This window comes from Corvus moneduloides, chromosome 16 (genome assembly GCF_009650955.1).
Source record: "Corvus moneduloides isolate bCorMon1 chromosome 16, bCorMon1.pri, whole genome shotgun sequence".
NCBI classification, from domain to species: domain Eukaryota; kingdom Metazoa; phylum Chordata; class Aves; order Passeriformes; family Corvidae; genus Corvus; species Corvus moneduloides.
Genome location: NC_045491.1, coordinates 9,690,629 through 9,710,728, shown reverse-complemented (window position 1 = coordinate 9,710,728; position 20,100 = coordinate 9,690,629). Strand labels below are relative to the sequence as shown.

Below are 20,100 nucleotides of genomic sequence, written 5' to 3'. Positions count from 1 at the left end.
TAATACTTGACTAATTTGTTTGAACCCAAACGGTTTACAAAACACATCCAAAAGCCACAAAACATTAGTAGGAATAGACCAAAATTCAAATATGGCATTTCATACATAGTAATAATCACCAGAGAACTGTTAACACATTGCCTCCGTGCTGAGCTGGGCTGCACTGAGCGGTTAGAGGGAGTAACAGTGCTGAGCCGCTTGGTGTCATCTTCCTGCATTTTTCTGAAATACTTAAATCTCCTCAAAAGCTTAAATGTGTAGCCCCACCCCTCGGACAGCTTTGCACATTTTAGAGTAAAACTTCACATGAGGTTACAGACCCGAGGACACATTTAGGGACAGCACTAATGGTGACCAAATCTTTTGGTGGCTACCTTCCAAACTAGAGATATTTATATATACAATGTTTTTGGGGTTTTTTTGGCCAAATGTACACAGTTTAGTTTCTGTAGTGAAGAGGGAAAAAGTTACCAGTGGGAAGAGATTTCTTTTTATTAGAAATGAACAAACTCCAGCCTTTATTTTGAGGACAAAGAACTAGCTGCTCTGCCTCAGGCCCTGCCTACTCTACTGCCTGTAGCTTTAGGGACTGGTGATTGAGCACTTGCCTGTCCACACAGTGCAGTCACTAGTGCTTTCCCAGACAAATTACACATTGGTGAGCAAAAATGCAAGCAGTTCCCGAGCAAAACATGGCATTACAACAGTTTCAGAAGGTCACAGCTGCTTAGATGCCACACATACACATTGGTATATTCCTATAAACAATGAGGTACATTTACGCAATTTACACAGTCTGCGTTCAAACAAATTAGATCGGGTTGTCCACTGTATAGATCCCACAATTTATGGAATTGTGCAGCATTCAGAGAATGGGTCTGTAACTATGACTAGGGATTCAAAATAGCCATGCAATTGTCCATGGTACAGAACCGCTTCTCTTGTGGCTGGTCACACCCCCCTGGAATGTCCGTAACTTACAGCCAATTAAATTCTTCTGTACAAACTGGGTTAGTTTCCAACGCAAAATTAATGAAACGTATGAAAAACGGTAAAACAGCTTCTGAAGAGCTTCTTCTTTGTGTCTTGAGGATGAGTAATACTGCAACATTATGCTGAGGCTGATAAGGTACTCCCCTTCTATCTTCCCAAACTGGGAACTACTCTTTACAGGATAGTATCAAAATATACACACATTTTAAAGTTGAAATAAATACTTTAAATTAATAAAAATTAAAGGGGGTTTTCCAATTACAACAGTTATCCACCTATAGATCACAGTATCAATTTAAAAATAGGAAGCAAACACTTTTTAAAGTATTTGACAAGAATATATATATACCTTAGTAAGCTGGGCCAGAGAAATAGATGCAGAAGAGTCATCAATCTGTTCACAAAAAATTAAACACATATTCAAGTTCTACAGTCAGAACACAGCAATAGTTAACCACTACTATAGTCTGAATGTCTGCACTATATCCCCCTGAGTGTCAACCAGATGCAATCCCAACCCAGTGTAATTTGTATTTATTCAAAACAAAGTCCAAATCCATGATGGCTTAAGAGTATCTACATACTTATGAGAAAAAATTAAAATAGCCAACCCCACTGGAGATCTACTTTTTCAAAAGGGTAAGGAAGCCGTCATTTTTCAGTTAAAAAGGACTTTAAAAACTATTTAAGTTTAATTGAGGAAGAAGTATCACTCCAGGTAACTTAATATTAGTGTAGTTTGTAAATGAATCAGTGAATGTCTCATCATTTCTAAATGCACACAGTGATGATTTTGTGAACCCACATTTGCCTGTCAGAATGAAGGCCAGGCCCAGCAGCCCTGAAACACACACCCTGCCCCTCCTGTCAGTACCCAAATAAAAGCCAATCGAGAACAGCAGCCACAATCTGCCACTTTGTCTAGAAAAAAAACAACTGCTTAAATCATTTACATAAAGGTGTTTATAATGACGAAGTAGACTATAAAAATTATGAAAACAGATTTCTTGTATAAGACCACAGGCCCTACCACCAAATCAGTTTGGAAAGTGTGAGAATTTAGATTATTCCTTGCAATTAGACCAAACCTGATCTTTAACAGCAGCCCAGTGCTAAATGAACAAAGGAAAGTACAAAGCATACTCTTGATGATAAAAACATGCATTCAGAGCACAAGCCTGGAACTTTTGTCTCCGTTCTTCTCCTCCCAGCTGCCTATGGAACAGCTCTCAGGAATGAAGTCCTCAGGCTAAAAGCCAGAGAACTAGTGCTGAAGAGCAGTTTTACCACATGTAAAGAGGTTAACTCGATCTAGTTACTTCTGCAGTACATTGAATTATATCCCGCCATGAGCAGGACTTGAGCTAGCACAACAATACCAGAAAGACACCTGAATCACTGCTTATTACCTCTAAATTGCTCAAAAATGTAGAATAAAAATTCACAATTTGAACTGAACAGCTCTCCAAGAAGTCATGAAACAGGTCAGCAAAGAGATTAAAACCTTTCCTTAAAAAAGGTGTTGTTCTTTACTACCTAATGTAGTGGAGAATTCGAGAGAACAGTTTTAGCAGACTCTGGAAAAAGTATCTCCATGCAAAAGATGATTCCTCACACCAGGAAGTTGTTTCTCTTCTGTGTTTTCATGAAAGCACACAGAGCATTCCTGTATTACTGACTACAGAGCTCTTGAAAATATGTCTTTGGAGAGGAACACAGAGATCTAGACAAAAAGACCTTCATTCCTCTGCAAGTCTTACCACAAGATTCACCTCTCCTTCTTTCCAGAATGCTTTGTACCTAGTTCTGTTCAAAAGGAGGTCTGCACAAGCATTTTGAAGCTTCATGCTCCATATGCCACTCTTTTACATGTGAAAAAGCAGGCCAGTGTTCTGTCAGGGCAGGCACAGCTATAATTTTGTGGGTTTTTTCAGAAACAAACAAGAAATTAGGAAACCTCTAGCGCTAAATGGTCTAGTACTGACCAGGAACTAAAACACAACAGTTAATAAACTATTAATTCTTTCCTCTATTTTTTTTAGGAAGCTGCTATTATACAACCTGCAGGCAATAGTCTAATTTCTTAAAAGAGGTGATATTGAACAGTTATCAAAAGCAGCAAACAGATAATTAATGTACTCTTCAGTGCATTTGCCTATGGCCATTTTTCAATGATCCTATAGTTTTGCCTATTTTTTTTTTCCTTTTAAATTTTGTATTGAAGTATTTCCCGACAGTCCCTCAAAACAGTCAAGTAGAAACAAGATCTCCATGAACTTGTAGGCAAACCTAAGACAACAGTGCAAAATTATTGTAAAACCCCCCCAAAAAACAACCCAGAGAAAGTAACCCCAAACCCTAAACTCAACAGCCAATGTTTTAACTCTCATGTCATGCAGCAGACTGAACAGAAACTAACATGAAGCCAAGTGGGCAAGGGGACAGAAAAGAAGAGGAAAAAGCTGATCTCACTGCTGGAGTGCTACACTGAAATTACAGGGCTTTCCCCAAACCCCACAGCCTGGCTACACTACGAGTTCAGCCAGGGAAGCTCCCAGTTGCACCTGATGGTGCTAAACCAACAAGGACAGCTCGGCCCTTCCGCAGCCTCCGAGGAGCGTGGAAGGTACTGAGACACTGACCCTAAAGCAGAAAGGCCCCATGCCCTGGCTTTGGCTGTGCCAAGGGTGGAATGACAGCTGGCAGAAGAGTATGACAATGAAGAAATACTAAAAAGAAGACACTTTTGTGTATCCTTTAAAAAAAGAAATCTTAATGACTTTAACTTTGCAGCTTTACTCTCCATCAATATTTGATGAGATTTACTCCAACTACATCAAGACCCAGCTTCTGTTCTGAAATACATGCAAAAATATGTGTATTACTAAAAAAAAAAAAAAAAAAAAGGCAAACAATCCCCCCACACCAAGACCTGAGTTAGCTTTAAGAACAAACTATTTGTGTCTCCAGCCCCAGAAGCTGCTGAGGCTGCAGGGCTTTTCCAGTGAGAGAGGGCCTGTACAGAGGGATGCAAGGCTTCCACCCTCCCAGACCAGGGACAGTCAGAGCACACCAGGGAATGGCTCTGCTTTGCTTTTCCTTCCCTGCTGTTAGTTCTTACTCACCCTAAGTCTTCCCTCCCACTCTGGGATTTTTCCTTTTTTGACACATCTACATTAGCTTATGGTAAGATGCTACTGAGCAATGTAATACAGACATGCCAGGGAACACACGAGGCTAAAAGAATGTTAACTTTATTTATGAACATGTGGTTTGTGTTTATACACATGCTAGTAAACAAAAAGAAAAAGAACTGTTTTCAAGAAATAAAAACCCATCTGAATTAGATCAAATACTATAAACGTGGTTTACATAAATGCATTACATTAACTGCTAGGGTCACTGGGCCAGTTCAGCTAACTCCAACTCACAATGAGAGGCATTAATCTCCAAAAGGAATTTCAATCAATCAGCAATAGAATTATGGATGTTACATTTAGTGGTTTTAGACCTACACAGAGCAAGTTATCAATTTGAGGTTAATTGTTTCCATGGAAACCAGAGGCTGTATTCTTCCCAGAACACAGCCCCAGAGTTCAGGAATTTCTAGATTAAATTACCCTAATAGCTGATCAAGTGATCAGAACCAATGATCCAGGGTTAGTGTAATGCCTCACACCAGTCTAGTGAAGGAGAAGCAGTTATACTTAAAATAAAGATGAAAAATAAACCCCACCAAATAGTACTTTGATACTCTAAGGACTATTGGAAAAGCATAGTTGCACACAGTACTGACCCAAGTGGCACACCAAGATCTAGCCCATCACCAGGCACGGATTTCTGTGTGGGATTATATGTTAGCAGCGGAACAACAGTGTTTGCAAACCTGAAGGAAAATGCTGCCCCTTTTCCAAATGTGAATTCCAAGTGGTGGTATACTAAAGAAAGGCTTAACCTTTGGGAATTACAGCAGCAGCCAATCCTGGAGTCACCCAGATCTAAAAACGTGCTGCAGGCAGATGTTAAGAAAAGTGACAGGGATTTCACCCCATGAATGCCCCAGGCTCTAACTTGGTGCCAAAATTTGTGTTTCATATTGTCATTTGCAGACTGTTGAACTAAACTGCTTCACCAGATAAAGAGGGGAGATCAAATGCAGGACTTTAGAATACCACTCTGTGTAGCAGCGATATTGAAATTCACGTCAGGCTATTAAAGACATTTCTGTACGCGGGGGGGCCCAAACAATATCACTTCAATTATACAGTTTTAGGAACAAATACCCAAATATTTAAGGACACAAGAAGGAATCATTTAGCTGCACAGAACTGTCCTGAAAACATCTGGGATATGCTGGGCTTGGTATTTGTTTGAACCCCCAAGTCAAAAGTAAGGAACAGCACCAAGTTTCACAATAATGATTTCTCAGTGGTTTTTGATAACATTTTCAAAAACCATTAGGCAAAAAAAAGGTATTTAAAAACAAAAGCTAAGTGATACAATGTGAAAATGGCAAAAAATACACTCCAAACAGTTTTTATTGCAAGAAACAAAAAGCACACAACAACCTATACAAACATACATATCACTAGCTATAGACAGACAGATGTAGAACATGGTACCATGTTCAGTGTGCAAACCTCGAGCCTACAGGATCTGGAAACGATCATACATTATCTGTACAACACAGAGTCATACAGGAGAGATTCTGGCATATTCAATATGAAATACAATGCATTACTAGGCACAAATACCAATATTCACATTAGAACTCTGCAAATGATGGCATTACCCAGTTTTTACTATGCTGAATCAAATACAATGTATTTACAACATACACTAGGTTTTACTGTAAAATATATTAAGTTAACGTTTGGCAAGTTAATAAAAGGCTGCATTGTTTAGAATTAAGTGCAGTGTGTAGGAAAAAAAGTGTGAGATTGTGTTTTTACATACTGCTTTTGATGTTCCACTCACTGGCTCACTTCGACTTCTAGAAGAAGAAATAAAGGTGATCAGAATTTAAAACAAATCACTTGTACCCGACACAAAGATTCCAGAATCTGAACATCACAACATTATGCTCCAATACTCTAGTGCATGTGGATATTTATTTGTAACATAAACTGTTCTCTCTTGGTACATTCAGTGCAACTAAAAAATCCCCCCAAATCACATTTGTACATTGTGACAAATTACTCAAGACTTACAGATCTAGAACACAACAGTGCAAGAGGAGGTCCTCATATATTTTGTCTGCTCTCTAAGTATCAAACCCATGAAGTCTGTACTAGAGTTCTGTGTTCTTAAATAATCAATCATCGAAGCATGGGGCAGCTTTGGCCAACACGTACATCCCTGGTATCACACACAGGTACCAGATACGGGGCTTCTGTTTCTATGAAAGAACAGTGATAATCTACAAGTGCAGGTTTGCTCAAGTGAAAAGCACAGTCACGTGACAAAGGGGCAACATAACAGTGTCAGCAGCACAGTCTCTAGAACAGTGTTTCTTTGTGGAAGCCCAAGCACTGTGTTCAGAGATCTACTATATTTAGCCATCAAAGTGCCAAAATATTAAACATGTTACATATGCTATATTGACTAAAAATAGTAGTAGAAATGTCACCTGAAAGTAGTTTCTAGGATTTTGTGCGATTTAGGAGTCCTGTGACAAAAAAAAAGGTCTTAATTGCCAGAATTTGCTATAAGATAATCTTGAATATGTTACAATATTTTAGGAAATATGTATCACATTTGAAAACTTGCTGAGATTCCACATACTCGTTGGTCTGGACCTGCATGCTCCTCATCATGAACCACACATGCAGCCACTGAGAGAGTTAACAAACAATCCACGCATCATCCAAAGAGTCCCATGAGCAGAAGCAATGCAAAGCCTGCTGGGGAATTCACATGCCAATGGAGAGGCTCAGCTTCCTGCCATGGCTAAACCCCCCAGGCTCCCAATTATACCTCCTGAAGGTGAGGAAGTACATGGAAATACTTTTGATTACCACACAGTAATCAAAAACAGTTGCTTCAGCCATTTACTTTAGGGTGAGTAATGCCTTTCTGAAGGCCTCTCCACCATTCCAGCAGACATTCCCCATCCCTAAACATTAACCAGCCTATCAGTGGTTTCTGTAGTGTTTCCAGGTGAGGAACAGAAAGCTCATCTGCCTGGTTAATTTTCAAGTCTACCACAGCAGTGCTGTTCTTTCCTGATCCACCCACACCACTGATGGAATCTTTGATGCCAGCTTTGATTCTTTGGAGGGCTTTACAACACCAGGAGAGGTGCACTGACAGGACAGCAGTCAGCACACACTGAAATGAACCCTCAAAGCAAGGCTGTGTTTACAGGCACAATGCTGTGGGTGCAGAATCCCAAAGGAGAGCCTGGAAGCACTGCACCAACTCCTGCAGTAACATATCCCAAGGATACATGCAGAGCCACATCCATTCGAGGTCTTTTGCTTGCAAATGGTTCATGGGTACCAGGACATTGCCGTATTGTTTGTTCAAGACACACTGTAACTCCTCAGGGTACTTTATTGAGAACCAACATTAGAAAGACATGGCAAAACCACAAGCTAATAGTATCTCCTGCTGGTTGTGAAGAGGCATGGCTTTAAGGACGATAAAAAACATGCCCATTCCAACAGAGCTGATGTAGCTGTTATCAATCTGGACTGTATGAAAACATCAATGCAGCAAAATCCTGTAGTCAGGATTGCATTTGAGTGTCTGTGATTTTAATCAATATTGAATACAGAGAATCAGGTGTAAACTTTAGAAATACAGAATTAAAACTTGGAGCACAGATCCCATCTTGGGTACAGACACACTCAGAAAGGTAACCAGTACCTTTGGCAACGTGCTACACTGCTTCTGAGATTTGAGTTTGGGCAGGATTAACTATTCCTTCATGGTACTAGCACAAAAGCCAGTACCCTTTAGGGTATGGTTCTTTTGCCTCAAATAGATACCGTCTTTAGAAAATGCACAGGAATCACTTAGGGATGAAACTTCTTGTCTGCATGGTTCACCAGCTGGCAACCAATCCCTGGTCTTTCCTCTAGAACTGCTATACAACTCCCCAGGATCTGAGGCAGAAAAATACCTGTCATATCCTGCCCCACCTCTCCCAAATGCAGGCAATACTCCCAGAACCAAACTCTTCTGAGATGGGAACAAATGCTAAGCTTACACTACAATGCGTACCTGTCTTTGTTAAAAAGGCAGGCACATACAATAAGGAATCTCCCCATGTAGAGGAAACAGGATCTGCACTTGAATCTCAGAAAAATAAACCCCAAAACAAACTCAATAGAATCATCTCAGAAGTTACCATTGCTGGTGTCTGAACACCAAAATCTTAAGTCTCCTTTAGGACAGACACATTGAAATCTACCCCATGACAACAAACACCAGCAGCAGCTTTAACAAGCAAGCTACAACCCGAGTGCCTCTGCAACGCTGTCAGTAACCAGGTGGGCACACTGACCCCCTCCCAAAGAAGAGAATGTTTGGAGTACTTACATAACGTATGTTTTGCTGGTAGCTTTAACTCCTCCAATAGGGATTCTCCTCACAATCACCGATGAGTTCTTGGGAATCAGGGCACTATCATCAGTGTATTCTAGAAACAACATCAATACAGAAAAAGCGTTAGTCAATTCGTAAGAATGTATTTAATATGCAATTACAAAGCACTTTTGAGAATCCCTTTGGAGATCTAAAAGCAAAATTTTATATGTAACATCAGGCTTTCACACTCTCGACACACCAACAGCACCTGTCAAGAAATCTTCAGGTTTGATAATCAAACACAAGCAGCAAAATCGTTTCCAGTTTTTAAAGTTAGTTTGAATGTCAAGAGCAAAATGGTTTCAAGTGACACTAAAGCAGAGTCTGATAAGGCATCAGGTTCTTCCCTGATCTGTTTTAAGCTGGTTTTGCTTCTGTCTGGCTACGAAACCGAGAGATCTCTGGACAAAAACAAATGACAGCCAAGCCTCACCTGCATAAAACAGATTCTAAAGTCTGTGACTGCTTGTCCTGAACAAACCAAGTACCAGTTAAAGCAGGAAAACTCTGCACCAGTGTTTTCAGTGTGTTAAGTACACCTGACTCCCCTCTGCTGCCCTGCTCAGGCCTGGCAGAACAGCAGAGGCACCAGCTCTGTGCTTGGAGCTGCACCATCCCCAACCACACTGGGCAGCTGCTCAGGGCCTGACAGAGAAATGCAACTGAAACTGGCAGCACTGGAATTTGGAGCACAGAAACCTGGGGGGGGGGTCTGAGCTTGCTTTCACAAGTAGGACAGAAGTGGCTCAAACTAAAGTGGTGCCTCCCCCCTTAAGCTCACCATCCAGTCTGAATTAACCAAAGGGATACAAGTTCTTTCCATTCACTTTCTGTAGAGAAGAGAGACTCACACAAAATGACTTCTGAAGGCAGCCTTGAAAAGACTTTGGAAAACAAGCATGTGCCTGGAGCTATACCTGCTCTGCCTTGGCCTGTACTGTGCTGGTTGTCTAAAGAGAAGAAAAGCCTCCTGACCTTTTACATAAGGCCTAAACAAAAATCCAACTCTCAGACACACTTTGAGTAGGCTTAAAATGCAAAGATCTCTCCATAAGAATGGTTTTTATATGGAACTTACACAGGCTGGATAGGACTAAATATTGTAAAGCACCATGAGCAGTCCTTCCCTGTGATGTGCCTGCAGTGCTAGTTATTCCAATCCCTTACCTTTGCAGACTGAATCAGAACCTGGTCTGAAACCCAGAGTTGTTGTGTATCTAGTCAAGCTCTGTCAGGATGAGTTTGCACAGTGATCACGCACAAAATAGGAGCATCTCACAATTTATGCCCCATTTTTCAGTATATTATTCCCACAGGCAGGAACCTCCCTTAGACCAAAACATACCTAGCAGAAGACATCACTTCAACCATGAAATTAAAATTTTACTTCTATTTCGAACTAACAGAACATTTCTTCAGAAAACTGAGAAATCATTTAGCTGAAACTAATTCCTTACGTTCCCTCCAGGGAACCAAACAGTGAGATTCCACTGGACTGCAGAGTAGTTGAAAACTGTGGGTGAAAGGACTAGCAATGATAGAAACAGCAGCTCTTACGGAAGTCACATCCTGACACAAGCCTTAGAGCTCTGCTCCTCACACAGCCACCTGTCAAGAGAGGCTGCTCTGGGACTTTCTGATGGAGGAGGAGTTCAAGCAGTGCTGAGGCTGAGACAAACACCTGGAAGATGGTGCCAGCTGCAGTTCCAGAAGCCCAAAGCAGCTGTTTCTACTTGTGGAACAGAGTCAAACAAAAGTGTTCTTTCTTTCTGGTCTGGATCACAAATCACTGGACTGTGATTTCAGAGATACAGGATAAGCAACAGTAGCTTCACAAAAAGGCTTTCAGATTAAACTGGTGTCTCCCGATAGGAACCTGCTCCTCATGGGCAGCAACATCCCCTGGCAGAGATTCACAGCTCCCAGGACCTGCACAGCCCTGTCACTGTCTTGCCATGACTCCACACCTCAAGGTGAGCAGTGAGGCCAACTCAACACAGCTATTGCTCACACTCATCCAAGCAGAGCTCCAACAGAAACGCTCAAAGCTGGAGGCAGCAACACTGTTCATTCCCACTCCCATATAGCACAAACTTGTTTTACCACCAGTCACGGCCGGGAAGTGGCTACTGGATTTTGTCAATCTGAGCTGTGATTAAAACTACACAACTAACCCAAACTACCTGCAAAACCAAAGAAAGATCTGGATTAAAGGCAAGAGCAGAAGAGACACAGCAGTCTAAAACCTGCTATTTATCCTACAAGAAAATAGTAGCTTGAAAGAGTCCAGAGAAAGAAGTATTTCAAGGCATGAATGGAGGCAAACTAGTTAACATCAGCTACCCTGACTGCTGCCTCACACAGACTTAGAAATCTGACATCAACGACTGCATTAATGTCCACAACCTTCTTACAGCTAAGTGCAAAGAGCTCAGATTTGCTGGCAACTTTATGCTGCTTCACATCGAATGAGCAAGTTAAAAATCTCAGTTTTAAATTCATCTATTATAAGAATTTCTGCTAGTTTTAATAACTTGTGCTTATGTATCAAGTTACTGACAAAAGCTCCCACATTATTTTCTGGCCTGCTTTCATGCATCTGACAGCACTGCCCAAGCAGCTCTGAGCACTCTGAGAGGTTCTTCACCCAGGTGAAGTACAGAACTCACCAGGAGTCCTTGGAAGGCAAGTCTAGGTGTAGGTGTGCCAGAGCAGGGAAAAGTCTTGCTAAGCAGCTGTTAGGCTGCTGGGGAAGGATGTGCAGGTAAGAGCTGGAATACCAGCCAACATGCCAGGCTGTCCCCACCAGAACACAGGGAATTCCCTAGAACACATTTTCTCCCTAGACAGGATTTGTTAACTCTGTTCTCATCACCAGCACTTGCTCACTTTGTGACAAGCCATTGCTGTAGCTGGCTACGAAAGCAGCCTTGAAACTTCCCGAGTAACAGACTGGGCCACTCCTGTTGGATTTTCTGCCTCCCCCAGAACAAGCATCCCTGATCTCATCTACAACAGGCAGATCATCACTTCGGGAACAAGCTGGCTCAGAAGGCTAAACAGCCCAGGGAATCCCCATTTGCACTCTCACCACACAGCACTGTGCCTCACAAGAGCCCCTGCACTGCTCTGAAGGGATGAGTCAATAAAATCCACCCTACTTCCAATCATTAATCGGATTACACTACCCGCCCCATGTGTTAAGGTCCTCTTGGCTCTGGTGTGGTGTCTGCGTGGGGCTGAAGTGCCTGAGCACTATTCTGCCTTGAAACCACTCATCCATCCCACACCAGTTCAGAGGCACGGTTTGGGGTTTATTTTTTTTGTATTTTACCCTGTAAGTATGGCACATTTTTCAAGTGTTCTGTTTCAGAATGTCACAGCGCAGGAAAGAACGCTCAAGAAACCTCAGTTCTGGAGCTTGCAGCTCTTCCACAATATTCTGGGAACACCTATTACAGAAGAAAGGTAAAAAATTCCAGCTCCAATGGAATGGAGGCAAGTTTAAAAGCACCATTCTCAAGCACAGGCTTTAGAGAACATGCTTTGATAGCAGGCATGGAAGAGGGACCCCCTATATAAAACAGGTCCCACCCAATCACTTTGCATTCCCAGAATCTTACACAGTCCACCATATCCTTTTTCCCACCAATATTTAAAATCCTGTGTACTTCTAGCTTATACTAGCAGTTTTCCTATTACTAGCTTTCCATTAGGAAAAGTAACAGCTCCTGAACTGTAAAAGCTTCCATGATCTTGGACGATCTGAACACACAGCACATCTCCACTCATGCCTCACTTTGTTCTTCACAAGAACATTTTAACATTTACTCAGGACTCCTGAACAGACAAAATTATAAAAACCCAATACTTATGTCCACATGTAAGAATTCCTAGCATCCCACTTCAGCAGAATATCCCAGTCTAGTTTTTAATTTCGGCAGGTTAATTTAAGTATCTACATCTCATTAATAAAAACTGAGATGCACATTTGTGCATATAAACCAAAGATTTGACAGACATAAATTTTGGAAATGCATTCTCTAGCTATGCTCTGCAAATTGCAGGGGGATTTTTGCCCTTAGGAAAGCTTCAATAACCATCTGTGTCACTAATATAGAATTTTTAATTATGTATTTTACATAGTTATATATTTATAATTTTATACTCATTTTGCAGAGGTTAAAGTGCAACAAAACCTGCCCATAGGACCCAGGAAAATCCTTTTTTAACTTCACCTTGAGGCAACACCACTTTAAACAGCTTCTAGCGAGGCAAACACTTTTCCTTCCCTGGGCTCTGGTTACACATGAAAACAAAGTAACACCCCGGCAAATCTGGTATGATGGATGCTGCAGTAATGCTTTATGAGGTGACATTTACGAGCATCTTTTTCTCCTAACAACTTTGCTTTCTGTTCACCTGCTACAATAAACTACACGTGTTTGGTCTATTTCAAAGCAGTTGTTGTTCTGGTGCCCACAGCGGGGCTCCAGCACAGCTCCTTCCCAGCCAAGGCTCTGTTTCCCACAGCCCCGACCAGCCCGGGTGACGTCAGCCGCTCCTTCAGGGAGCCCAAAATGCCCCAGCAACTCCGGACACAGCGCAGGGACCCTCCTTAGCACAGCCCTCAAAGCGAATCAAACTCAGTGTTCAAAAGCTTTCCACAATTTTATTCAATACTGTTAGAAAAATCCAAGGCTTCTCAACTGTGTCTCTACCTACGTTTATCACGCAACACAACAGCAGCCCCAGGACCCCTAATGCTGTGCTGTGAAGTCTCTTCACACTCTCCTGGAAATAATTTAAATATCTGTAGATAAACAGATGCTTTAACTCCAACCCCTTCGAAGGTCAGGGCTGAAGTTACAGAGCATTCTCTTTAAACTTCAAGACTTAACACTGAAAGAGAAAATAACCCCACTAGTGCACATTTTAAAGAAAAGAACTACTGAGACACAGAACCAGAGGGAGCAAAAAAAAAAGTTTTAACGTTGAAAGAATGAAAACACAATTCCTTTTATTTCTGAAAAGTCACACTCCGAAGTCTTTAATCACATTCAAACTTATTAGGATGGCAGATTACCAAACTGAAGCATCATTGTAACACAAGCCCATACTCACACCTCAGAATCAAGCATTATTTATTAGATTTAAGAGAATTTATGACTTCCCAAAGAACATTTCTTACATATATTCACTGTAAATGTTCTGCCATAAAACTTCAGGACTGCCCTGATACAGCAAACACTAAGTGCCAAAAAGAAAAAAAAAATTAGACAAGAATGATGAGATGATGCTCAGCAGTATCCAAATTACCGTGTCTTTTGTTTGGAAAACTTATATTAACCAGGAATTCCGAAGAGTAATTTTGATGACTGAACACTGATTGTGTAAAAGGCTTAAAAGGTCTGCAGAAATTGTAACTCCCTGATACACTAACACAAATTGTTGCTTCTAAGTAATTACTGCAATGGGCACTTGCTTTCAATGAAAGGCGAGTAACAAAAGCTGCAAAGTACCTTCCAATGACGCGGGACAAAAAGAAGTTGAAGACAAAGTTCAGTCATCAAACACACTTTTTTTTCCCCCCATTCAAATTAGCTATGTGCTATATTCCTATCACCTTCACATTTCTGCCAGATTTCAAAGAAAGCTGGCAGGTTTTTTATGGTGAGACATCCTCCCCCTCCTCCCCCATTTCACCTACAACTCCAGGAACCCAAAACTTTCGTAGCACCATCGCACACGAACCCGTGCTCCGCACGTAGAACTGCTCGGACGGTGTTGTGAGAGCAACAGCTACAAAGAAACAGCTCTGAGCCCACAGCAGCCTCAGCTCCATCACCGCAGCACCACTGCCCCCGAACCCCACGCACCTTCTTTGGTCTGCGCGTTGGTGATCTGCAGGTCGCAGTCGGCCGCCTTCAGCTTCTCCCGGCCCATGATCTGGCGCTTGAGGTCGCTCAGGGAGATGTGGAGCCCGTCGAAGGTGACCGTGTCATAGTTGAGCTTGGAGGAGAACTTGTAATGCACGCACGACATGGCGGGGCGCGGGCACCGCCCGCTCTGGCGCGGCGGGGCCGCGGGGGTCGGGCAGGGCCCGCGGGGGCCGGGGCGGCGGCGCTGGGGCGGCGAGCGGCGCTCAGAGCCCGCGGCGCTGCGCCATGGCCGGGCCGCGGCCTCAGGGCTCGGGGCTGAGGAGGCCTCAGGTCTCCATCGTGGCGAGCCCGCGGCCCCCGCCCCGCAACGACCGCGCGGCCCTCAGCGAGCGCGGCGCGCCCGCCCGGCTCCTGCTCTCGGCCCCGCTCGGCCCGGGCTCGGCTCGGGTTCGGCCTCGCTCGGTTCGGGCGCGACTAGGACTCGGCCCCGCTCGGCTCTGCCTGGCCCCTCTCGGTTCAGGTTCGGGCTCAGGCCTGTTCGGCCCGGCGCCGCCCCGCTCGCTTCAGGCTCGGCCCCGCTCGCGTCAGGCTCGGTCCCCGCTGGATTCAGGCTCCGTCCCGCTCAGTTCGGTTCGGCCCCGCGCGGCCCCGATGGCGGCTCCCGCGACCGCCCCTGCCCTCAGCGCTGCGCCGAGGGGTTTCCCGGCCGACAGCGCACGGGCCGCTGGAGCATGCGCAGAGGAAGCCGCGTCCACCACGCCGCACGTGACCCGGCGCCGCGCGTGACACGGCGTCACGTGGGCGCTGCGGGCCCTCCCCCTGCTCCCGGGCGCCCCCTAGCGGAGCGCGTGGTTCCCGCGAGTGCGCCCCTCAGGAACCCGCCGGAAATGAAAGGACACGATTGAGGTGAATGTTGACATGATACACTATAATAGTCACCGTCCTCTGGATTTCATAGCGCAGTAATGTCATGGTTAAACCTCTCCCTCTTTCACGTTATGCACTGGTGTTGCGTTCAACCCATTTTTTGAAACTTAACTAAGAACAGTCTTTCACTCTACAAATACGTATTTTCTAATTCTCAAATCTTTACATGGAAAACCTTTTGCCGACCAGCTGCCACACTGCTGTCTCAAAGAAATCAATCCAAAGACAAGTTAATTTTTCAAATAAAAATAGTGAAGCCTTGGAATAAACTCTTGTCATCTAAAATTTTCGTCTAAGCTTGTGATCTCTGACCCCTATGGATAACCGTGCTCCTGTGTCCAGCAGAACCTGCCTGGTTGCTCCATGGACAAGGGACACGGCTTGTCCACGGCTGGACAAGGAGTGCTTTGGGCACGGCTGGACAAGGGGTGCTCCCATGAGCAGCTGAGCTCTGAGATCGGAGCAGGAACCTCGGGCAGGAGGGTGCTGACTTCCCGCTGCCAGAGGGCAGGGCTAGATGGGATATTAGGGAGAAATCCTTCACTGTGAGGGTGGGGAGGGCCTGGCACAGGTTACCCAGAGAAGCTGTGGCTGCCCCTGGATCCCTGGAAGTGTCCAAGGCCGGGCTGGACAGGGCTTGGAGCAGCCTGGGATAGTGGAAGGTGTCCCTGCCCATGGCAGGGGGTGGATGTTCTTTAAGGTCGCTTCCCACCCAAACCATTCCATGACTCCACGATGTGTCACCAACTCCTGATTTAGGGAATGCTGCCATGCCCTGGACAAACCTGTCTGACTCAAAGGAAAGGCCTGATGTGCCTGTTCCAGGCGACAGAAATGCTCATGTCACATCAAGTGTTCTCAGCCACCCGCATTTATAACTTTGAAAAACAAAACGTGAACTTCCAGATGAGGCAGGGAAATACCCCATGGCTTTTGGAGGGGCTGAGTTACTCTGAAAGCCATTAAACACTAGAGCAGGGTTGAACCTTGGTGGTCTCTGCACACCTGTAGGCACCAGGGCTATTTTTGTAGCTTTAAATTAGTTCTGAAACTTTGAACTCTTTCACTTCAAATACATTCAGCAGTAAACTGTTCTCTAAGTTCTGCAAAACAACCTAAAATGTGTTGGCACTTTTTTAGGTCATGCTCACATGTTAGTTAAAAAAAGAGCAATAAACAGAATCTATTTGCTGTAAAATGGAGCTTCAGTGTTTTACCATGATGGATTATGGGGAGCTGTGTGGGAACTTCATCTCATTTAGTACTTTACTGATTTAGAAGCAGTTTTATCTGAGCACAGTTCTGCTGCTCAGAGCACCTTTGGCTGAGCTTTGGTCTTTGCTGCTTTAATTCTCAGCTTGAATTGTAGAATCATAGAATAATAGGATGGTTTGGTTGGAAAAAGACTTTAAAACTCATCCAGTTCCACTCTTTGCCATGGGCAGGGACACCTTCCACTGTCCCAGGTTGCTCCAAGCCCTGTCCAATCTGGCCTTGGACACTTCCAGGGATTCAGGAGCGGCCACAGCTTCTGTGGGCAACCTGTGCCAGGGCCACTCCACCCTCATAGGGAAGAATTCTCTCCAAAAAAATCCCATCTAACCCTGCCCTCTGGCAATTTAAGGCTGTGACATTCGTTTTCAACCATGGACTGAGGCTGACACAGAATTGTCCCTGTTGTATAACTGAACAATACAAAAAGAAACAAACAAAACTCCTTCAAAGCGGAGCAGGACAAATCAGGTCTGACACCTTCCCAGCCTCATGGGCAGGTCTCTCGGACATGCGGGTTGACAAGGTGGCAGGGTGTGGAATTGTATTTCCTTCTCCACTTTGTTTTGTCAGCAGCAATGAGTCTACTTTTTTTTTTTATTTTGTGACTTCAGCTGTGGGCTCTGCAAGAGGAGAGGAACTCACCTTGCTCCAGGCACTTGGGGCTTGGGTGATGAGAGAACCCAGCTCAGCACCTGCCTAGCTGGAACATCCACGCTGCTCCCCAAGCCCCAGCCCGGTGTCATCACTCCAGCTCTGGAGGTGGCCCAGCTGCTGTGGGCAGGCACTGCCTAAAGCTAAGCTTTCATTAAGAGTGACTGGTGGTTTTCCAGAGTTCCTACCAGTTCGCAATCCATAAATGTTTGCCAGCTCCCTGAATCCTCCTCAGAATTGAGGGAAACTGAAAGAGTTGAGCTGGAATACTGAAACAAGTCCAGAAGCCTGCTTTTAGGTCATAGGTAAGAAACAAACAAGGAAGCAAACAAGCAAACCCAGTCTGTAATTACCCAGAGTCCTGGGAGCTGCTCCCTCCTGGGATTCACTTACACCCTACAGCACACCACTGACCCTGCACACCCATGTGGACTGGTGGAAGGTGCTGACCCAGTTTTCAGAGGGTCCCAACCCTTGGCAGCCCCACTGCAGCCTGAATTTATTACCCTCTGTACTAAGGAGAAGATTTACCCAATCAATGAGTCAGAAAGAAGATGAGAGCTCATTCCTCATCACAGAATGAATCAGGAGAGGTATAGCAGGACAAACTCCTCCCTGCATGAACAGTATAACAGTTATTATCAGAATAAAAGTAACTTCTTCTGTGATAATCAGAGCTGATTTGTCTGGGAAGCCCAAAAAGCCATCCAGAGAACTCCAGCAGTGTCCCCCAAGGAGCCTGTCCCACACCAGGGCTGCTCCCACCTGAGCATCCCAACTCCAGCACCCCACAGTGAATCCATCCTCTCGGGGCCAGTGCCCTCCCTGGGTCGTGATCCCAAATTAAAGCAAGATCTCCTCTTCAGAGGGCTTTCCTTTGATCCTACCCCAGAAGGATGCCAGGAGATGAGCCCAGCTCCAGTCGGCACGGAGCCCTGTGTCCCGAGCGCCGACGGTGCGGCAGGGAGGGCTGGGGCTGGGAGCAGAGCCCACAGCCTCCCTTCTCCTGCCGCTTCTTGTGCCCGAACTGTGGCACAAAGGGGGATTACGCTGCTGGTGGGGACATCTCGCCTTCCTCCAGGGAATCCAGAGGCTCTGGGAAGATTCGGCTCGTTATCTCGCCGTCACCGACACTGCTGGGCATCGCCTCCCAGCCTGGTCCCCCTCAGTGCGGGAGCACTAGGGTGACTTTCTTGCTTGGTGAATTTCGAGTCACTAATTAAACTGCTCGGAGGAAGAAAAGAGGAAGTTAACTGGCCATTGCTATCTCTGGAGAGAAGGAGCCCGACGCAATTCGCTTTTTCTTTTAGCTTAGTTTTTTTTTTTCCAAGGAAAGCGAACCCGCCGCCCCCGTCCCCGCCTGCCACTAGAGGTCATTTGAGCACCGGGATAGGGACCGGCAGCGGCGGCTCCTGCCCTGGGCAGGGACAACTTCCACTGTCCCAGGGTGCTGCACGCCCCGTCCAACCTGGCCTTGGACGCTTCCAGGGATCCAGGGGCAGCCACAGCTTCTCTGGGCACACTGTGCCAGGGCCTCCCCACCCTCACAGGGAAGAATTTTTTCTTAATACCTAATCTAACAGTTTGAAGCCATTCCCCCTTGTCCTGTAAAAAGTCCCTTTCCAGCTCTCTTCGAGTCCCTTTAGACACAGAAAGGGGCTCTGAGTCTCCTTGGAGCCTTCTCTTATCCAGGCAGAACAATCTTAGAGCTAAAAAAAAGTTCTGGTGCCTGTTTTGGGTGGTTGTTTCTGTTCAGAAAGCCAGGAAATGGCCCTCTGGTAACACACAGTCATGTCTAGCAGCAAAATCGGTAGCAGTTCATGCCCAGCGCAGCCCCACGCACATGGCCGGTCCCAGTACCCCGGCTCAAGTGGCCCCAGAGACGGTGACTCCCATGGCCACAGAGCAGCCAGGGCTGTGCTGTGGTGTCTGAGCCCTCTGCAGAGAGCAAACACACTGGGCACCACTGACCGGGCACTTGGCAGCTCCTGCGCTGGTCCCAGTGCCACCAGCTGCTGTGGGAGCACCAGTGTGTCCATCCCCATCAGCATTCCTCAGCCCCTTCTGCCCGAGGTCCTTGCCTCCAACCTTTCTGGCTTCCCTAATCTCTGCCCTCTGTGCAGCCTCTTGTCTGCATCCATCCACTCACACACATCGAAGCAGCCCCAGCTTCCCTCCTCATTCTTAACTTCTCAATACATTTAAAATCAGAATTAATTAGAGGGATCAAAGGCCCCTTCTCCCTGTCCCCTGGAGCACTCCCTTCCCAGCCTGGTCATGCCTGCCTGGCTGCACACGGCAGCTATCACCAGATGCAGATGCTGAGGATCAGGAGAGGGAGAGCCAAACCCAAGCACTGCTCCTCTGCAGCTCCCTGCGTGGCTGCACTAATCGCTCAGGAGACGGTGCTGAGTTTGTGGAATTGGCTGGTGATGGGACCATGGTTGACTTTATCCCTGGATTCTGTCTGTCTTTGAGTCATCTTCATTGTGAGTCACAGCAGCCGTTAATCCCTTGGAGATAACAGCCTCATCCAGCTCTCTCCACACAGGTACTGCTGCCTCTGTGCTTGCTCTTCAAAACAGGGAATAAATCCGTGTGAGCTGAGGTTGTGGTGGGAGCACTCTAGGACACACTTGTGGGGTGGCTTGTCACGCCAGCTCTGTGTCACCTTGGGAGCCAGCCTCACCAGAGCCAGGGCTCTCAGCCTTCCCTGCTCAGCATGCCCAGGGGCTCCTGACTTCCCAGAACTATTTACCCCGTGGGTAAACACCATCTG

At 45.4% G+C, this 20,100-nt stretch overlaps 1 protein-coding gene across 4 annotated transcripts in view; it reads right to left on the bottom strand.

Annotated features, from left to right (window-relative positions):
• The window catches only part of RBBP6 (RB binding protein 6, ubiquitin ligase), a 28,541-nt gene extending 13,839 nt beyond the window's left edge, over nt 1-14,702 (bottom strand). Inside the window, exons 1-5 of one of the 4 annotated variants that reach the window (XM_032126424.1) lie at nt 14,466-14,702; nt 8,539-8,638; nt 6,623-6,661; nt 5,950-5,986; nt 1,343-1,387 (exon numbers count right to left, since the gene is read on the bottom strand). In XM_032126424.1, the coding sequence (XP_031982315.1) occupies nt 1,343-1,387; nt 5,950-5,986; nt 6,623-6,661; nt 8,539-8,638; nt 14,466-14,631 (387 nt within the window). In that variant the 5' untranslated portion in view covers nt 14,632-14,702. The remainder of the gene's footprint in view (nt 1-1,342; nt 1,388-5,949; nt 5,987-6,622; nt 6,662-8,538; nt 8,639-14,465) is intronic. The other 3 variants (XM_032126422.1, XM_032126425.1, XM_032126423.1) reach the window with 3 other exon arrangements.
• Between the last annotated feature and the right edge of the window lie 5,398 nt (nt 14,703-20,100).